The 20,637-nt window shown below is 46.1% G+C and overlaps 1 protein-coding gene across 1 annotated transcript in view; it reads left to right on the forward strand.

Annotated features, from left to right (window-relative positions):
* Positions 1–13,200: 13,200 nt before the first annotated feature.
* The window catches only part of RAB21 (RAB21, member RAS oncogene family), a 34,530-nt gene continuing 27,093 nt past the window's right edge, over positions 13,201–20,637 (forward strand). The window contains exon 1 of the mRNA XM_032948783.2: positions 13,201–13,581. Within this exon, the coding sequence (XP_032804674.1) occupies positions 13,444–13,581 (138 nt within the window). The 5' untranslated portion in view covers positions 13,201–13,443. The remainder of the gene's footprint in view (positions 13,582–20,637) is intronic.

Here is a 20,637-nt window from a genome sequence, read left to right on the forward strand (position 1 = left end):
AAATAAAAGTGTGCATTGAAACACTTGTTTTTCAACTTGTTAACCATGCTTTGTCATGCTGGCCAGTGTGGGTGAGTGAAGGGGTGGTTCGGACCGGACCAGTTTTCATATCAGGCGTCACCTGCCACGGATTGCAACTCGGGTCGCCGTGTTGAGAGCATATTGCACTATCACTCCAATTCTTTGTCCCACTAGGCAGTAAGAGTAATTGAGCAAAAACTGGTGGAATGGAAGTGATACATTTCAATGATTTTTTTTTTACTTAATACTGTTCCAATGACAATTCTGAATGGCATCATTTGCTGCGATCCACATCAGCTATGCAATCAAGTCACATACCTGTCAACCCATACGGTTCACCCGTATTCTTGTACAGGGAAATTGAGTTTTCAGGTCCATACAGCGTACAGCCGTTTCAATACGAGCAAAAATATGTTTCTCCCTCGTGATGGGACTTTGATGAACGTTGAGATTTATAAGGTCACGGGGTGACCAATAAGGTCTGAATTGGCGCAATAAGGTAGGCACTGATAAGGGGTTGACAGGTATGAAGTCATCCCCCGTATTTAGAAGTAATGGCCAAGAGTCGGTCATGATGGAGTGTCAGCCGAGGAATGCTACCTTTGTGCCATACTTCACCACACTGGTCAGATCCTCCATGGACTCGACCTTTGCTGCCTCTCATCACACTACTCTCCAGCACATTCTCTCCGCGCAAGCAATAAATAAGACCTCCTTACAAAGCCCAGTGTCCACTTTCACGTGACTTTTGAGTAACACTTTACTTGGCCCCACGCCTCAAGAGTCACGAACATTTATGCTGGTGAAATGTCGTACGTGTTATGAATTGCATTAACATAGTAAAATTCATCTTCTTTGGTTCTTTCGGTAACGTCACGTAGAATGAGAATAAAATAATAAATTGACAGTCTCGTCCCTTCACCTGATGAAGGCCGCTTGTGTTGTGGCCGAAACGTCGTGAGAATATTATTGTATTATTTTATTTTATCAATTTATTATTTTATTCTCATTCTACGTGACTTTACCGAAAGAACCAAAGAAGATGAATCTTTGCAGTCACGAAAGCTTTAAATCGAAAAATAGTACAATTCAACAATGGATTCTTCTGCACTGCCCTATGCTGGCAAAGTAGTCGCACAGCGCTTGTTTTACCCAAGAGGGGGGGGGGGGTCACAGATCAAGATACTTGAAGCAAGTGACCAAGTTTGTTTGTGGGCAGGGGTTGGGTGGAGTGGTCCGGGGGTAGTCTTGGGGTCCAGCGAATATCCTCGATCTTGATTGTGGTATTCATTTTTCGGATGATATCGTTCACTTAATATTGCTAAAGCACCAAGATATCGGCACAAAAACCCCTAACTTTCCGTTGTTGATTTTGAAGAATATCACTGGACTAGCCGGGAAAGAACAGATTGAGCCAGTGAGAATGTTAAAAACATGTTTTCCTTGGGGCAGCGACTCCATTCCCAATCTTTCTATCCCCTGCTTTTCACAACCGGTTTATTTTGTTGACGGTGTATAGTTGCGTCACAACGCGATGTAACGGGCCCGCACATTCCTTCAAAATACTTATTTTTTCCCATACGCGAATATTCGTTTCTGTCACCGTCACATGGCACACGCAGATGTGTGGAATCTCGTATCCGCACGACATCAAATTCCCACAGTTGTTGCTGCCAGCTTGTGTCCATAGTTGTGTTTTCTACATGAGCCATTTATAAGATCACAAAGGGGCTCTGTGACCATCGTTTTTGTACTTAAAGGCCACGTAATAATAATGCGATGTGGACAAAAAATATTTGCTAAAAAATGCAATAGCTGGGTAATCTGTGACACCATCCGGTCTTGCAAATGCAACGCTCAGTTGTAAAACAACGGTGACCGATTGTTGCATTGGCAGTCCCATGACTGTTGTTCACTTCCCACCACGCATTTTCACAGTTGACAACAATTCACAGGCCCCTTTGTCAATCCACTGCTGGATGAAGGCCTCCCCACATCGTCGGAGTTGTTTGACCATACTTCACCACCCTGGTCCGTGCGAATTGGTGAAGAGGGGGGAGCCCAGGATCGGTTCAGACAACTCGTCACTGATGTTAGCCGCGGACGAGAACCAAACACGGGTTTCCGGGCTCATAGCGCGGTGCGTGAACCGCTGTGCCACTATTCTCCCACCCCTTGCGGCTTACAAGGCCGCAGTTATTCATCGGCGTTGTCACAATTATTGTCTGTCATTTTCCACGATTGGTTCAGGGTCGACAATAGAGATAGCCACAATTTCAGCGGACATGGGAACTGCGAAACGCTGATTAAACTGATATTGTTGGCCAAACATCCCATTGCAGATCCCTCCTAATAAAAATCATGAGACTCGGTGACAGTTTTTTTCTGGATGAATAAATGACATCAATATGAGTGGTTTCACCCCAGCACGGATAAACGATCACAGCAACCTCAATAAAAGCCTGTTGCATGCATGGTGCACTGGCAGTCAACTTGCAGTTAAAGGTGTATTCATTCATGTTTTATGCAGTGACGTGCAGATCGGAGGTAGAATTCTCTCCGGCATGTTAACACATTAAGATAGTTGTTTTAAACGTACTATGCCAACAGGTATTAAGTGTAGTGTATAGACGAAGACACAGCGACTTGTGCAATACAATATGGAACTGCAAGATCGAATAAAAGCAATTCGATTTTAAGAAGACATGCGAATTTTACTTTGAACTTCAAAATGTTCGCTTTTATTCGTCCACAAGACGGCGCTGCCTCGCCGTGTCTATGACTGGCCCATGCTGTCACTGATGGTGCGTTTAAATGAGCGCGATTACACTTTATCAACCAATAATTTCTCTACTTTTAAGAATTTCCGCTCAATATAAAGTACACAAGACAAAATATATCATTACGACTCCAAATCATGACGTCTCAAACACCGGGGAAGTAACTATTAACGTGCCCAATTCTGCCAATAAAGCGCCAGAACGCAACAATCACAATCACAAAATCACAATATTCAGTGCCGTCAGCGGCAGCAGTAACAAGAGCAACATCGTCATTATGTCACCGTTGTAATTATCGGCGGCAGCCTTCGCCTCCTGATAGTTGAAAGCCTCTCATCCACGAACCCCACGGATGTTAAGACAAATGTAGTGCCCACTAAGTTTCAAACAAGATACAGAATTGTGTAATGTGCATGACGCAACAACCGTCATCAGCATGTCCTGAGGAAGTGCGTCGCGGTCCTCTTGGCTTAGGTGACAAACAAAATACATTTGAGCAGATGTGCCCGACTGACAGCAGCAGTGATGTTGCGATAGACAACTGTTTATTGGTTTCGTCAGAATAAGGACTCATCTTCACGGTACAGTCACCGAAGTGCCAATTGCAACCACCTCCATAGAACGCCTCCTGCCTGTGACAGAGTGAATAATTGAAAGGAATGGCCAATGGATCAGCTCAGGCCTCTACTTTAAACGGAGTTGCAATGTGTTTATTGAATTTTAAGAAATCAATGTAGAAAAGCTATGCTCATCATGTGTTTTGCTGGTTGAAGTACCCAAAAAATTACGTACAATTAAATGTAACTGTTGGATCATGTGTGATAAGGCTGAGACCAACGCTATTCCACACAGAATAAGCCATTTTTCTATTTACTTTAAACACAGTTGCGAGAACAGGTCCAAAGGCCAAGCGGCTAGCAAGCAACAGCACAAAGTTGTAATAATCTTGATTTTAAGCTTTCGTTACTGCAGGAATCCACACTCTTTGGTTCTCTCGGTAAAGTCACGTAGGTAGAAAAAATAACAGATCACGTGACGTTTCGATCGCAACACGAGCAATCATCATCAGGTGGGACGACTACAGCAAGAAAACTGCTGAAGTAGGCGAGAGAGCTGCCGTGACACGCGGTTATATAGTAGGCCTCGGCAGTAGGGGGGAGAGAGAAAGGGGGGAGATAGGGGGCGGGGCAAAAAGTGGCGCTGTGGAGCTGCACGTGAGACACTGGGGGAGATTTGCATATCAATGTGAGAAGGCCCAGCCACCGGAGGTGTGCCAATGACAAACCCCTAAGAGCAAGAGGTCAACATGATGAGAGAGAGGCACAGAGAGAGACACACAGAGAGTCGGAAATAACAGCTGACATCGGCAGGTAGGATGGAAACATCACAGTCAGTTAAGATTTTACCTGGTAAATAACGTCCTTCCAATGATTGCTCAGTTTGTACCCATCTTCGCGGTTGAAGTTGTGTCTGTGTTTATATATCTGGATGGCTTCATGAACAAATCTCTGAAGGTAGCCGGTAGGTTTGCAGAGTACCTTCGTCTTGGAAAAATCAATTTCGTGTGAGCCCACAGCGTTAACACAATGATCATCAACGGCAGAGGTATTGGTCCTACCGCGTTTCAGATCTGCCTTGTGTTCACGAACGCGGTCCGAGGCATGTCGCTTCGTTTCCCCAATGTGTATAGAATTGATGTGGTTGAGAAATTGGTTCAGTGCTGGTGGAGACGTCGTGATCTTCGGTAAAGTCACGCAGGTAAAAAATAAAACAACAAAAATCACGACGTTTCGGCCACAACACAAGCGGCCTTCATTGTGTTGTGGCCGAAACGTCGTGATTTTTTTTGTTGTTTTATTTTTTTACCTACGTGACTTTACCGAATAGAACCAAAGAGTATGGATCCTTGCAGTCACGAAAGCTTCAAATCTAGAACGTCGTGATCTATTATTTTTATACCCACGTGACTTTACCGAAAGAACCAAAGTGTAAAGTTATAATCGATAAAAGTGTAACACGTTTGTTGAATGGAGCAAGGTTATAGGAGCTTGAGAAAAGAGACGGTGGGAGGGAGCAGTGTGCGAGAAGCAGAATGTGCAGTGGGTGACCTACAGTGCGGGGTGAGTCTGGTCGACCGAGTCCTCAACATGGGTGAAGGAATCAATGAGTGAAGTTCAGGGGGTGCTGTAACCATTACAGCAGCGAAAGAAGAGCGATAAAGAGACGACTGACTGCCGGTGGGGGAAATGACTGGAATTAATTAGCAAGTTTCGGATCATCAATTAACCTGACTGCTTTATGTTGAATTGTATTGCTTTGTGGCTATCAACTCACGCACTGAATACGTTTAGTGCTTTGATGCTGATAACCGTACTCGCATCACCCACGAGTGACACGCATCTCTCGATTCACAACCAGCTATTCATACAAGCAACAACGTCACATTCATCGGCCACGTGTCAGCGCGTAGGCGATTGAAGCCACGTGAAAAGATTCACCGCCAATTCGAATTGTAACAGCGTCACGCCGGGCAAGAGTAACGAGCCGGGTAGAAAGCAGACAGCGCTGTCTCTCCAAATGCCACTGGCGTCTCAACACTCGCATCCATAACATGTGCAGCGATCAATCGTATTGGCACGCTCGAGACAATAGCGGCAGGTTACGCTTGCGTCTCGCTCATTACTCATTGGCAAAACAACTGTCTTATTTACCAACGCACGGCTGTATTCAATTATTAATTCACTTTAAGTGCAGTCAAGGGCATTCCATTAGCTGGGCAGTTTAACCTTTGAATTTAAGGATATAGGAAGCCAATGGTTAACGCAGTCTGGATTGTTATAATATTGCGCATGCACCAGCACCACTGCTATTGGCAGTAGTGCTGGCATTGGGAGAATTGTCATTTCGGTGCACCGATGAAGAAATGTATACTGTGATATCCACAATGTTGTGACCACTGTTTAGTTGCCACCTGAGGAATAAAAACCGGGACATGTCATGGGAAGAAAATATGACAGGGAAAACTGTGAAAATATATTGTCTTGAGTGATGCATTATTCTGCAACTGACAACAAAATCTCTAAGTGCGTATGTAAAAAAAAATTGTCGGTAATACTTTGATATTACCATTGGGAAACATTATTTTGCAGGTTTACCACGATATACGTTTGGACCGCGTTCTTGAAAAGCTGAACTTAACGTGAAACTTCGTATATTGAAACACTTTTTTTTCCTTAAGGTCCCGTTAGAAAACCCAAAATGCGTTCCTCACAAAATAATTACTCAAAGCCTACTAAGATAAAACAAAAAATCAACACAACTAAGATCATTGAATGCTTAAATGTGGAATAACTAGGCAGGTAGTTAAAGACAAATACTGTACATTGTAATTTACCAATCATAAACAGTGAGGTGTTGAGGGGTGGAGGGATTAATGGAGCGTCGAGGAAGGGGCAGGATGAGTAGGTGGAGTTCCTTCACTTCGCCCTTACACGCTCTTGTGGTGAAACGTGCAATAGTTTGAACTACACAGCTTTAAAAACAAGTGGTCATGTTCCGAAACGCAGCGGCCAGGCAAACGGCCAGAAAGAAACCAGTAGACAATGCATGCACGGATAAATGACATAACGTGCATTTGCAATAGGTATTTAGATTTTTTTGCACAAATTTTTTTATTTTTTTACGCAAAAAAAAACGTCTAAAACTAAACAGACAAGACGTTAACCTGTATGTTGGTAATTATAATTGAGGCTTATTATAATATACTGTACAGAGTTATGTGAAATATATATATTTATTTTCACTAATTTAAAATATATTATTGCTAAACAGTGCTGCAAAATCTATGTAATACATTCTGCTCTTAAAGTTAAGTTTTATTCGAAAGGTTTATAAAATACTAGCTTTACTTCCCGGCTTCGCCCGAAACACGGTCTACGCGGAGGGTGGGGGGGGGTGCGTGACGTCAGCAGGCACAACGCATGCGGGTGACATCACAGATGTGACGTCACTGCTCACTTGCCGTGCAAAATATATCCATTATTGCATCCCCCCGGCCCCCAAAATACAAAAGTCTATTTTTATACTTTTTTGCATTGTGTACAGTCTGGAAGCTACCCACATGCCAAATTTCAAGTTTGTTGCATGTCGGAAAATATGGTAAACATTTCGAACAGACACATTCACAAATTTCCATTATATATATAGATTACACAATGAATACATTTCAGTGGTGGGTCGCAGTTCTCTGGGCAGACTTGATTTAGTTTTTTTTTTAATATAAAAGTGTAGTGTAGTAGAACGACACGACTGTGTTGGCTCGGTATGGGGGCTGTAGGCGGGTGTCACGGAGGTCGTGTCAGGCCGTGATACTCTGCGTGAACCCAACAGGACACGTGACCGGATAAAGGGGAGCCAGGGGCCCCAGGGGGATCAAGTGGTTGGGGACTTGGGCCTTCCCGAAGGATCGGGAAGGGGGGCGTGGCCTGGGGCGGAGCCGGCCATGCCGGAGTGGTTATAAGTGGGTGTGGATGGATAGCTGGGCTGTTCTGCTGGGTCAACTCTGGGATGAAGCCACCATCTACGATCATCGGTCTCCGGTCCAGAAATGTAGTATCCCCGTGTGTTAGCTAAGTTAGGAACGGTGGTTACTACCCTATGTCGTTATCCTGTTAATGTTAAGAGTTACCCGTTGTGTTTAGCTAATAAATAGTGTTGCCTTCAAAGTTCCAATGTGCGCCTGTATTTAACCCACTACACAAGCAATAAAGGCAGCAGCTCATGTAACGTTACATTGTTTTGTTGCAGTGTTTTGGTTTAATAATTCAACTAGCTTAAATACCTGGCGTTGCCCGGGCCAAAAAAATATTTCAAAACTACTCTTAAAAATCTAACAGCAGTGCGTACTGACTATGGTGGTACCTGCTATGATTACAGCAGTGCATACTGTGGTGGTACCTGCTATGATTACAGCAGTGCATACTATGGTGGTACCTGCTATGATTACAGCAGTGCATACCGACTGTGGTGGTACCTGCTATCACTACAGTAGTACATGCTGACTCTATAGCAGTATTTATCGACTCTATAGCACAAAGTACTCACCTGATAGAGTGGCGTGGTGAGGCCTAGTCTCGTGCAGAGCCTCCGGCCTCGCCTAGATTGTCCAGCCGGCCGAGGTGGAACCTTGGCAGGCTGGGGCAGGGCTGCTACCCCTGACCCCAACCCCCTTTCCCCAGCCACGATCTCCCCAGCCGCTCTGCAGTAATATCTACGGCCTATAGTGGTAGCATCTACCGACTATATAGTAGTAACTGCACGCATCGGGGTGGGGGGACATCACACAGTGAAGAATTTACCTGAGCGTTCAGTGAATTTTTATAGCATTTTTTACTCAAAAGAAAATGTCTACCTCACTCCCACCGTAGGCATGCGAATTGGCATGGGCTGTCCCCCCCACCAAAGGCGCGTGAGTTGGTATGGTCGTGCACACGTCATAAATAAATAAAAAGGAAGCGGACAAAAATCTCACATTGGAGAGCGAAATCCTTCACAAGTGCGTGAACACACAAACCCACAAACCCTGCCACAACCCACACACAAAAAATTTTGAATTTGATGTAATCATCCAATTTGCTTTTTTTCCACTGCTAAAATGTATTGATAATTCAGCTTTATAAGGATCTCGGTGCTTGTGCAACGAAATAAATTATATCACTACAGTACAGCGACAGTACCGAGTGGTACTGTACACGGGGTGCCGTTTTATGGCACCAGTGTGTGCACTGCATTAAGGGGCTCACTAGAGGGCAGGGTCCGGGTGTCACGGAGGTCGGGTCAGGACATGACAGCCTGCGTGAACCTGCGAGAGCACGTGACCGGACGAGGGGGCACACGGACCCCCAGAAGGGGGTAAGAGGGCCACGTGGTAGGGACCGAGAGCCTCCACAAAGGATCTAGAAGGGGGCGTGGCCAGCGGCAGAGCCCGGTCACACCGGAGCAGTTATAAGCCCAGTCCCGAGAGGGAACTGGGCTGTTCCACCCGGGAATGAAGCCGCCTTCTTCGATCCTCGTTCTTTAGTCTTCGTGCACGAGGACCAGGTAGCGTGTTAGCTGTCCTGGCCCGATCATATAGTGATCCTGTTCCATTGGTTAGGTGTTATGAGCGGTGGCCACCACCCTATGTAGTTAACCCGAAATGTACATAATTAACCCTAAATGTACATAGTTAACTTGGGAGCGTTGCGCAGTTATCTGTTATGTTAGCTGGTCCGAGTTGTGTTAGTAAATAAACGTGTTGCCTCCAAGACTCGGCGTGCGCCTGTTAAGAACCCACTACACTTGCATGATCTGGACCATACCCCATCCCCCCCGGCATATGTTTCTATGTTTGATAAAAAAATTTGATATGCATCTATGTACTACATACACTTATTTTAAACATTTTTTTAGTGAGTCCAACTGAGTCGCAGACGTTGTCTTGGGAGCAACACTATTTATTTAATCAACTCAACATAACATAACACAACCTAGACTTGGGTATTGAATGCCCATCTAGCCGCGCTATGGCAGAACTAGACACGGTTCGCTATCCCGACCCGGACCACAAGCTGGGTCCCGGACCATGTGGCTAGAGGCTTATTTTATCCGATGTCGATCTTCTTCACCACCAACACGAAGAACCCCAAGTCCCTCAAGGGGCCCCCGTTATATCGGCCTGGGCTGAGGCTGGCTCCGTCCCTCGCCCCGCCCACCTTCTAGATCTCTCGAGCTCTTTCCCAAAAGCTCTCGAGAGCTCTTTTATACCACGTGACTGCCCAGCGGCCCCCGTCCACCGGTGACCCCCCTCCACTATCATCTGGTCACGTGTCGGCAGGTCAACCAGCGTCTCATGCTTCCTCTCGCTCCATCACCGGGAGCCCGCACCGCACACTGTACGTGGTGCCTCCGCGCTGACCAGCGCTCACCCAAGCCCCGCTAGGACTGGTATTACGCCCAGTAAGCGGGCTACACATAATGCCAACACATTATCTTCCGTGGCTTCGTAAGCCCGGCACCACACAGTGACATTCACAGTCACTACACATTTGTAGTGGAGTAGCGCGTGCGGGGTTTGCAAACGGTGTGCACGCATGTGTGAGTTGCGAACAGTGAAGTCACTTCAGGGCACACAGGTGCGGAGAGAGACGGCAACCAGCGAAGGTGACCAATTAAGATGCATAACGGTGATTGGCTGGCTGCAAATGCAGACTCGGTGTAGGCGTCTCGGAGTCTGGAGATTGAGGCGATAACGGCGAATGAGGGGGGGGGGCTCGCCAGCTTAATTAATGAGGAATTAATGAGTGAGGGGATATAAGGCTATGTGCGGAGACACACGGGAGAGTTGGGTTGGTTGGAGTGAAGACAAGACAAGTCCGGGCCCCACTCTCCACACCTCGTCCTCTCAAGTGGAGATGCCTGGTCCACCGCTGGAGGCAGGGGCGAGGATGGAGGAGCGAGGGTAGACAGGCTAGCAGTGGAGAAGCTTACAGAGTATATAGTGGAAGACTAGCAGTGGAGAAACTAGCAGAGTATATTGCGGAAGGCTAGCAGTGGAGAAGCTAGCAGAGTATATAGTAATAGGCTAGCAGTGGAGAGGCTAGGAGAGTGAGACAGAGAACAGGCTAGCAGCAAGAGGCTAGCAGAGGGAGAGAGAGAGCGGAGCGGGCGGAGCGAGCGGAGAGAGCGAAGTTAATGATTGAATGTTGCTGATAATTTATATATTACAAGTTTGTTGAATATACTAAATGATTCTAATATTCTAATGTTCACTATTTTATTTTGGTTTAACACATAGGCTTTTTTAATTGTATTTACCAAGTAACACCCACTGAGCTTGTCTCTTTTTCAGAAGCGACCTTTCCACAAATGATAGGCCACGTGGAAATTTATAGCAGCCAAACAATCTAAACTCATATTTCTAAGTGTGGAGGGGATAACCAGAGGACCCAGAGAAAAATCCAAGCGACCACGGGGAGAATATAAAAAATCCAAATATACAGGCGTTTGGTTCGAGATCGAACCCACGACCCCCTGTATACCAAGTGACGGAGATAACATCTCGCCACCGCAACACCTTATAATGAAGCAGCAATTGTTCTGTGATGCCACAGCAGCGAAACCGCTGCGTCGAGACCGGGGCCGTCGCTGTGCTGCTGCAGCCGAGGAGCCACCCGGCTCCCGTCACAGCGCTCCCCCCACCACCCCCCACATAAACACACACACACGCACTCACGTAGGGCCTTGTGGAGAGGTCACCTGCCCCTGAGTTTTCACCCAAGGGCCCCCCCTCGTGGGGGTGCTCCATGGTTTCTCAGGGCCAGGGATATGGCAGCCCCCCCCCCAGGCCGAATGGCACTGCGGCGCCGTGGATTGACTTAAAATCGCATGACCACGGCGGGCTCAATGAGAACCGCAATGAAGAAAGCCAAAAAGCACACACGGACCAGCAGGCAGGTGGCAGGTGGGCGGGGCGGAACAAGTTGAGCCCTACCATGCAGCGGACCACTGAGGACCGCAAAGTACACACACAACGGCAGGCAGACGGGGGGCAGGGCGGCACCGGCTCACCTTTAGTTGTCGGTGGTGCACTTAGTTAGACAATGGGGGGCGGGGCGTCGGAGGGGGGAAAACCCGATTGACCAGGGGCCAGCGGATTGGCGGTGCGTAGGCTTTGAAGCTGGAGCATAAAAGGGGGTGAAATTGGGAAGCTATCTCTCTTTGTGCTGGGGGTCAACTGGAGAGGGGAATCGAGGAGTCGTCAGCTCCCTGCCACTCGAACGTCCGTGAGACGGGTCAGAGAGCAGCCGGGTCCAGTGTTCCCAGCCAAAGCCACGTGCAGCCTCGCCTATCCGCGGCTTCCTACCCCTCGAAGTCGGAGCGTAAGTATAGAGTGAAGAGGTAAGTCTGAGGAGAAAATCCCGTAAAGGGGTGAGTAGGGAGAGACTAGGCAAATTGAGCCCTAAACAGTAGAGAGATAGGTTGGATCTGTCCTGCTGGTCCACACTGACACGGGTAGATTAACTCTAATTAAATAGAGAATAAACCACCGGTAGACACTAACCCGTGTCGTGTCATCTCTGTGAGTACGGGGAGAGGAGCGCGTGGTGTGGTGAGCCTGTGCGTTGGGTGGCGTCTTGGGCTTGCGCACGAGCGCATATTTTGCCCGCGTGTGCGCGTTCGCCGTGCACGTTAACTGTGAGCCCGTGCGTTGTGGTGCCCCGCGTGTTCTGTACACAGGGGCACTCTCGCCGATGCGCGGCTCGTGATCGGCGTGTACGAGAAGGGCACCGCGGCGTATCTGCGAGTTGGTTAGTGCAGCTAGTTAAGTCGTGCCCCGAGGAGCAGCAGCGAAGGGGGGAGAGCAGGAGGACGGTGGGTTACAGGAGAACGGGGAGACGGGGGGCAGCCTCCTTAACAGTACCACCCCCTGTCCCTGGCTTGAAAGCAGGTCCCCAACCAGCTCGCCCCTACAGCTGGAATCATTCCAACTGTGCATGCGTGCAAGGGGGACGACGGCCAACATAGAATAAAATCACAATTTTAAAAATGTATGTTTAAGCACGCTCATTGTCATAACAGAGTATGTTCGAGACCTTTCACACAATAAGTGTATGTTTCAGAGATACAGAGCGTGACTGACAGACACTTCCTCTCAAAACGAATTCGGGTTCAGATTTTCACTACCACCACGGCATACTGCCTATTTTCAGGCCCCATTTCTTGCACTGCAAATGGGTGGGGTCTTCAGCCGTTAGTTACATATAAGTCAACTATTTACATCGCAAGATGTAAAACATCAGTGGAAATTGAAGGGTTTAAGTCAGTGGAGTCAGTGCGTCACCACACTGCGCACAACTTCTCTGCGCGAGCGTCGACTTGAACCTGCCACGTGCAACGAAACCGCCTTTTGTTCCCCTGTGAAACCACCCGATTGGTTCCCTTACCGTGCGTGCGACCGCGATCTCGTGTCTGATTGGCTATAGCCGCAGCGTGGGGGTGCCCCACGCCCCCTTGCTCCGGGGTTGTCATATAAGAAAGATGGCGGCGCGGGTTTTTTTTGTAAAGTCATCGCGCGGCGACTTCTCGCGAGACTTCGCCTCACTGCCGTCACGCTGCAATCACGCGCGGGCACGTCACGCCCCTCGCGAGGGCCACGCCTCCCCCCCCCGCCTTACTTTGGCAATGTTGTCGCAAAGGCAAGGGCGGCCATCTTACTCGGGGGTTTACGCCTCTGGAGGGAGGATCCGCTTCTGAGAACGTTGGCGCGACGTCATCAAAAACGCGCCGCGCGCCGTAGGAACACATTCGGGGTTTACCCTATGCAAGATGGCGATCAGGTTTCCACGTCGGCTGAGTTGTCACGCCCAACGCAAGCCCAAGGCTACATGTAAATCCACAACAAGGAACTCGCCATATTCTCTCCCCCTGTGGGTGCAGACGGCGCTCGCGGTTTTGCCGGTGAGACACAGCAGTAGACGCGGCAAAAGAGGCAGCTGGAGACGAGAGTCGAGAAGGCGGCTTTGTTATCGCTGAGCGAGGAGGAGGAGGAGGAAGGAAGGAAGGCGGCCGTTCCGATAAGAAAGCGACGGTCGCTGGATGCGGCATGGCAGGCCCTGCGGGGGGTGGCAGGGCGCACTCGTTCAAGGCGGTGTTGTTGGGCGAGGGCTGCGTGGGGAAGACGTCTCTGGTGCTGCGCTACTGCGAGAACAAGTTCAATGACAAGCACATCACAACGCTACAGGTGCCCAGCGTGAGCGTGCGTGTGTCTCCACGTGCACCTAGCCTGGCACCGAGCGGCACGGTGATGTTACTGGGGTGTTTTTGTTTTAAGTCGCGAGAGGCGGATGTTGTTGATGTTCATGTGGATTTAGGGGTGGGGTGGGGGGAGAACACGAGTCGCATGGGACAGCTACGAACCCGGTGACCTGGGATCGGTTTCCCCTCAACGGGGACCATCAGTGGCAGAATATCTGCCCAAGGATTGGCCTCAAACGAATGCAGCACAGAGCGCCGCGCCTGGTGCGGTGTGTAAAACGTCGCGGTTTCGACCACATCGCTGAAGCGACGTGGCGGCCTTAATAGGTGCTCGCCAACAGCACCTGCCCCGACGGGCTGCACGTGGGGAGGCGATTGCCCGCGTGTCTTTGGGTCACTGTGTGGCTTAATATTTGTGGCACTGTTCGTGTGCCTTTTGGGTTCTTCACCGTCATTGCCTTAGGCTTGTATGTATCGCTCGGTAGGTTACTGCGCGTGTGTGTGTGTCTCTTATTGAGGGTTATCGAGTGTGTCACTCGTGTCACTGGTTTTGGGTTAATGTATGTGTCACTGGCGCGTGATGTGTGTGTGTGTGCGCGTGCGTCATTGGTTACAAATACAAATATCCCCCATGTAGCCTTAACAGGACTTTTGGGCCTGTTAAGGCTACAATTATGTTTCTGGACGAGGGTTTAAAGACTTGGGGTTGTTGTAGCAGCAAGGTTCAACGGTTGAAGCACATGTTAATCTAACAAGATTGCGTGTGACCCCCGTGATGTGAGTGCGCTCGCTGTAATTTGAATGGTGTCCAAAGGGTTTGTAGTTTTACAGAAAGCGCTAATGCTGAGCCTTTCTATAATGAGTCTGCATGCCTTGCATGTGTGTTTTTGTAGCGTATGGCGATGTATTTTGTGACTTACCGGTACTTAATTTTCTTTGCATAAAGAATATTGGATACATGCTGCTTCTTTTTGGTGCATCTTCATTATCACACTCGTGATTGTCATGGGGAATGTCCTGCCAGTCGGGTACGTTATTAAGTACTGTTAAATTATTTTTTATATATACAGTACCTACCAAACTACGGCGTCCCTTAGACTTGTGCCAAGCAGTGTCATAATGTGCCGCTTTTTGTGCAGACCAATGCACTACATTGACTTAATGCATGTGCCCATGCTGTGATGGTTTTATGGCATGCCCCATAAAACTTGCTTTTTCTTTATTTAGTAATATAACTGAGTATTGTCCATTGTATGCGGAGTCGTCACTAAGCTTAATTGTGTGAATTTTAAGAGTGCCTTTTTTCAGTTTGAGAGTGCCATCTTGTGCCAAGTTAATTTGAGCTCAGCCATGGATGGAAATCTCATCCTTTAATGATGCCTTACAGAACACAGATGGGAAATCAGCTTAATTAATTTCCCCATTGCGTGGATTGATGTGTAATTGATATGGATGCGATCTCAACCCACTGAAATATGAGTTGGAAAACGAGTGCACTGTCTTCAGTCACTCACGTTTCAATGGTATTTGTTAATCTAAACTAAATACATGCACTTGTAGGCAGAATGCTTACTGTGCATTTCCCAACGACTTTTGCTGAATTTGCATCTTTGCTGCAGCGATTCCTTTCTCCACTTGCCAGGTACCTGCCATTTTCTAAGTCCATTGCCAATAATGAATATTGGGTCATGGGACATGACTTGTCTGTTAAGCAGATTGTGGATCACAGTTGACACGTTTTTTGCAATTTGCTCAAATGTGGTAACGTTTGTGACCGTGTGGGGAATTTCCTAATGGATAATATATAATTATTGAGAAATGTTCTTTTAGTAACTGATGATTCATATCCAGAATTATTGTTCACCACAGCCTGCACACTGGTTGGGTGGTGAAGCGGTTAGCAGGTTGCTCACAATTAGAAAATACGCGAATTCAAAACCTGGATGGGGGTTCATCCAAGCCCATCTTCTTACAACGGTTGATACAAATGTGTATTGTTTTGTGGAGAGGTCACTCGTAGTTGCCTTATTGTTGCTCATACACACCATAGGGATGTGGAATGTATACCACTGGACGAGGGCTGTAAACAGCAGATGACTACCATCCCGTGCTCATTTCAACAGGAAACTGCTTAGATTTTTTTTTACTTCTGTGCATACAGTAGTGGGCTCTCCTTTGGAGCTATGTCTCCACTAATTCTGTAATTATTCGCCACCCTCGTGATTCAAATAATTGTCATGGAGTTAGGATTTTGCTTCAATTCAAGCATCATTTCTTTCATTTTTACATTGTGCATCTTGTGGTTCCAGTAAAATCAGGAGCCATATGAATCAATTGCATAAATGGTCGTAAACGTATTTACATTTGCACGCATGTATGTTGTACGTAGACATGTTTTAGGTTATGCATCATAACAGTGACCACTAGAGCGGGGCAATTACTCCAAGCACCATACATGTCTTACTAATATACGTGGACACAAGTGGCCCATGTTTATGCCTGGCAATAAGCACAAGGCTACCTGTGTGTATGCTACGCTGTGCACTTTGTTGCTGTGTGCAGCCTAAGCCTCCGCGAGGCTGGCCAGGTGCCATGGACTTCCCATATCGCCTTAACGCCACACTGGAGTTGCGATGGAATTGATCAAATTGCATGTACAGTGCTCGGCATTGATCGGTGCTCTGCATTGGGATCCTGGGATGGAATGCGCATTATAGATTTTAATTATTATTACTGGTGGTCTCATGTGGATTGGCAATTATGCTCGGTTGGCCAGGCCCCCCACAAGACCCTCCTTGCTTGAATGCCACGCGAGCTCTGCGCAATCTGCCACACTGGCCATTCCATCTCGTGTACTTGCTAGGAATCGTTTTTGACTCCCAAAGATCGAATCTTGATTTCAAGTTATGAACCGTGAGAATCGCCGAACTGTATAGGCACCACCGTAGGAATTTGTAATTTTTTTCCCACTGGTTTTGGTTGGAAATGGGAATGATTACTGTCCAGTGCTTGTGAATATATTTTGGTTATTGATTGTATGCTCAGAGCCCTGGATTATAATATTTTGTTAGAGGGTTTTTTGCTTTTTTGTGGTTTATACTAAGGTCTTTTTGAAGTCACCTTTTAGATTTCTCCTGTGTACCATTTGCTTTTATCTGTTATTGGTTATACGTTGTGCTTTTTTGTGTTCAGCTGATATAATAAACAGCATCCAAACCCCTAAAGTAAATATTAGTCATAGCTTCAAGAGTGCATTGCATTTGGTCTGTTTATGCTGTGGCAGAGTGCCCATGAACATGAGTTCAAATTTCATTCGGTGGATGGACAACCCATAATTCTTCTTGGACACATTCAGCACTTTGATCAGGCCATTGCTGGATGAAGTCTCCCTACAATGTGTGGGTCATGTGGGTTATTTGACCATACTTAACCATGCCGGTTCCTTGTTTTTTTTAGGTGAAGCCAGGGAGTATAGATGCTGCAGCACAGTACAGTTTAAGAATGGCTTTTTTTGCACTCTTCTCGATTGAGAATATGGTTCCGCATCATTCTTCAAGGGGTCATTAAAAATGAGAACCACTTTGTGGGAAGTCAATAGGACTTATCTATATATAGCTTATTGACATAGGAATGTGAAACTTCCATCGCTGGCTGTCAACGGAATGGAGCGTCACCCAATTATCTTTTTTTGAGATTGGGGGCACGCATTTCCTCTGAATGCATGGTAGAGGTGCATTATATTTATACATTACTAGCAGCCCCCATATTCTTTGGATGTGACTCTCTCTCCCTGCTCCAGAAAGCCAGGTGGCAAAACTGCTTTGAAATACAGGCAGTCCATGAGATACAAACGTCAGACTTACGAATGTCCGCATTTATGAACGAACCGCCATAACCATCCGACTTGCAAACGTTCGGTCGCACTTGTGAACTGAACCACGAAACTATTCTTCTCGGAGGAGCAATCTTCCACGAGATGTAACGAGTCTCCTCTTCGAAACGCCCCTTTCGACAAGCATCGGGATTCAAGGTAAGTGAAAATAAAACAATTATTTTATTTCATTTTCATCTTTCATTTTATTTACAGCAATACATCAATCCCCTGTTGGATGAAGGGCCTCCTCTCACCGTGCCGACGTGGGATATTTAGCGCTCATGAACGCGGTTAAGCACTGTGGAATGCAGGTGAAGTCTCCGCGCAGATATGTGCGAAGACGTCGCCACCGCACACGTGCACTTGGGGGAGAGTAGCACCCAAACGGACAGGAATCCACTCGGGTTATCTGACCAGAAAACGTCTAATTTAGTATGATTTGAAACCTCCAGAGGCTATTATTTCATGTGGCCTGCTTGGACACTATGGGATTAGTGTGAATATGGTTTTCCTTGAAAGAGCGGAACATTTTAAAGCAAATTGGTTTAATACCAGGAAAACATGTTACAAGATTAATGTGCAGTATTGTAAAGGGATTAGCCATTGTATTGTGTAGCACACTGAAAGATAGCAACGTTAAAGTCCTACATTAAGAAATATGAATTTTGTAATCGATGTAATTGCCAAGTGAATCAGGAGGCTCATTCATATAATGTACTGTATTATAGAAGGGGAATATGAGTGGAACCCGAACCCATAACCTCGAGGCAAACGTGTGCATTTACTGGCAGGAATTTTACAAAGTTTATGGTTTTATGTTTAAGCCCCCATGAGGACATGTGATATAGTATACTTTTATAGTCTTGTCTGATGTTTTGAGATATAGTCTAATGCAGATTAGTAATGTATTAAGAGACCACAAGAAAAACAGTTGCTTGTAACATTGAAGTGAAATTGGGTTAAAGGCATTCCCATAGTGTATTGTGCAGCTTAGATGGGAACTGTATGTGAATTGAACAGATAAAGTGCTTCCTCGGTTAACAATATTAATTGGTTCCACGAAAACCATCGTTAATTGAAATTGTCGTGACTCCAATACCGTATAGGAAATACATATTAAAGGCTTAATTTGTTGCAAGATGGTTTAAAGTTGATTTTTTAACCCTAAAAACATTGTTTATAATATTGAAACAACATATTGAAGAATTAATATTAAGAGAAACATGGATAAATAATGAATAAATAGAGCATACAATTACAATTTTTACCTAAGGCTCTGAAAACGCTCATAGAAGGGCGTCGCTGATTGGCTAAGGTCTGCCGAGTCCACTTAGCAGCGTTCGGATTGTCCGAAATTGGTAGTCGCGTGATATTGTAAACCTATCATCGAAAATGTATTGTTAATAGAAACAATGGGACCCTGTGGGAGACAGATCCCTAATTGAAATATCGTTAATGGCATCGTGAACGGAGGGACCACTGTACTGTATAATCTTAGGTCAACTTTGCATGTGACCTTACTTTGACCACGCTGTGTGGATTGGGGCGAGTGCCACCAGAAAGGAACTCTGGTACTGTACTGGCAAGGGACAAGCAGTCATGATGGGATGCATGTCACAGTAAAGTATAGTCGTGTTCGCTAAGTTATTTGTATTCCTTTTCCTTGCCAGTAAAACATCCTAATGTTGCTGTAGAGAAAAATGCATTTCAATTGGAAACTCGTCACCAGTAATCCACTCCCGTGTCTCAGCATTCCAAGGATGATGATCTAGAACTACTTATTAAGTGACTTCAATATGCCTATTCATCCACACTAGGGGCACATGTCTCATACACCACCTAAAATTGTTAATTACATGTCAATGAAATAGAAAAAGACCAGTGAAAATGTAAATGTAATAGGATCATTTGTTGTGCAGTCATTGGTAGCTTGACTAAAATAATCAATTTGCTACTGCTCAAGACCGGGTTTAAGCTGCCATGGCGGGGAAATTTTAACGCCCTCGCTTGGTGTACAGGAGGTCGTGGGTTCGATCCCGACCCTGACGTTTGTTTATTTTTTGGAGTTTGCATGTTCTCTCTGTGGTCGTGTGGATTTTTCTCTGGGTTCTGAGGTTTTTTTCCCCTCTTTATTGAGAAACATGCGTTAAGAGTATTTGGCTGCTATAAATAGCCACTTGATAATCCACTTTGTTGAGCTATCATTTGTGGCCAGGTCACTTATGAAAAAAGAGCTCTATAGCTCAGTGGGCCTTGCCTGGTAAAATAACAATAAATAGTTTAGTTTGAAACTCCGGATCTCATTGGTATTGACTTGGCGCTTAAACACAGTTAACCTGAGCCACCTCGCCACCTCTCTCCAAATCATTGTCTCCAGTCACGTGTGTACCTGTTGTAAAGATCATAAGTGGAAACACGTTTAACAGCTGACACGAGTGACATCTGGGTTACTGCGTGCGCGAATCCTGTCTTGTCTGCACCTTTCTGTATTGATGCACATTTAAAGTGCCACTACCATCAATGGTGCTTATATATTGCATTGTCCGTGAATACATACTGCTGCAAGATACACTATGGTCTATTCAACTGTACCACTCTTACTGGGTGGACCCTTGCCTATTTGAAAAATGTTTTAAAAAATCACTCGGAATTTTACCTAAACAATATGCGTATATTCTTAGTTTTTTCGGTAAAGTCACGTGACTTTACCGAAAAAACTAAGAATATGAATTACTGCAGTCACGAAAGCTTTAAATCAAAATTTAATATGCGTATAGACAAACTTTCTCTGTTTGAAATTAGAACATTTGTGTACCTTCCTAATAAGGTAGCCTCACTGAGTCGCATTACTGTTTTCAACAGTGCCCTGACAAGCGTTTGCAGTAGGGGCTATTGTTGATATATAATTCCAATTGAACACGTAGTTTTTCGCGACCAATATTATTAATAATAAACGTTTTTGGGTTAGATCACATTATTTATAAATGTGTCGTAACCCTCCACCACCCGACACGGCCAATCAGTGAAAAAGTGTCACGTTGACAAAAGACAAATAGTTCACTACTTTAGCCCACCGGTGTGTTGAGTGAATCCACAACATTTACAGTTTGAGTACGACGTTTCGCTGGTAATTACATCCAACATCATCGGGCAGTTCACCAGAATGGT

Source organism: Petromyzon marinus, chromosome 7, assembly GCF_048934315.1.
Source record: "Petromyzon marinus isolate PM22_M1 ecotype Great Lakes invasive population chromosome 7, UKy_Petmar_22M1.pri1.0, whole genome shotgun sequence".
Classification (NCBI taxonomy): domain Eukaryota; kingdom Metazoa; phylum Chordata; class Hyperoartia; order Petromyzontiformes; family Petromyzontidae; genus Petromyzon; species Petromyzon marinus.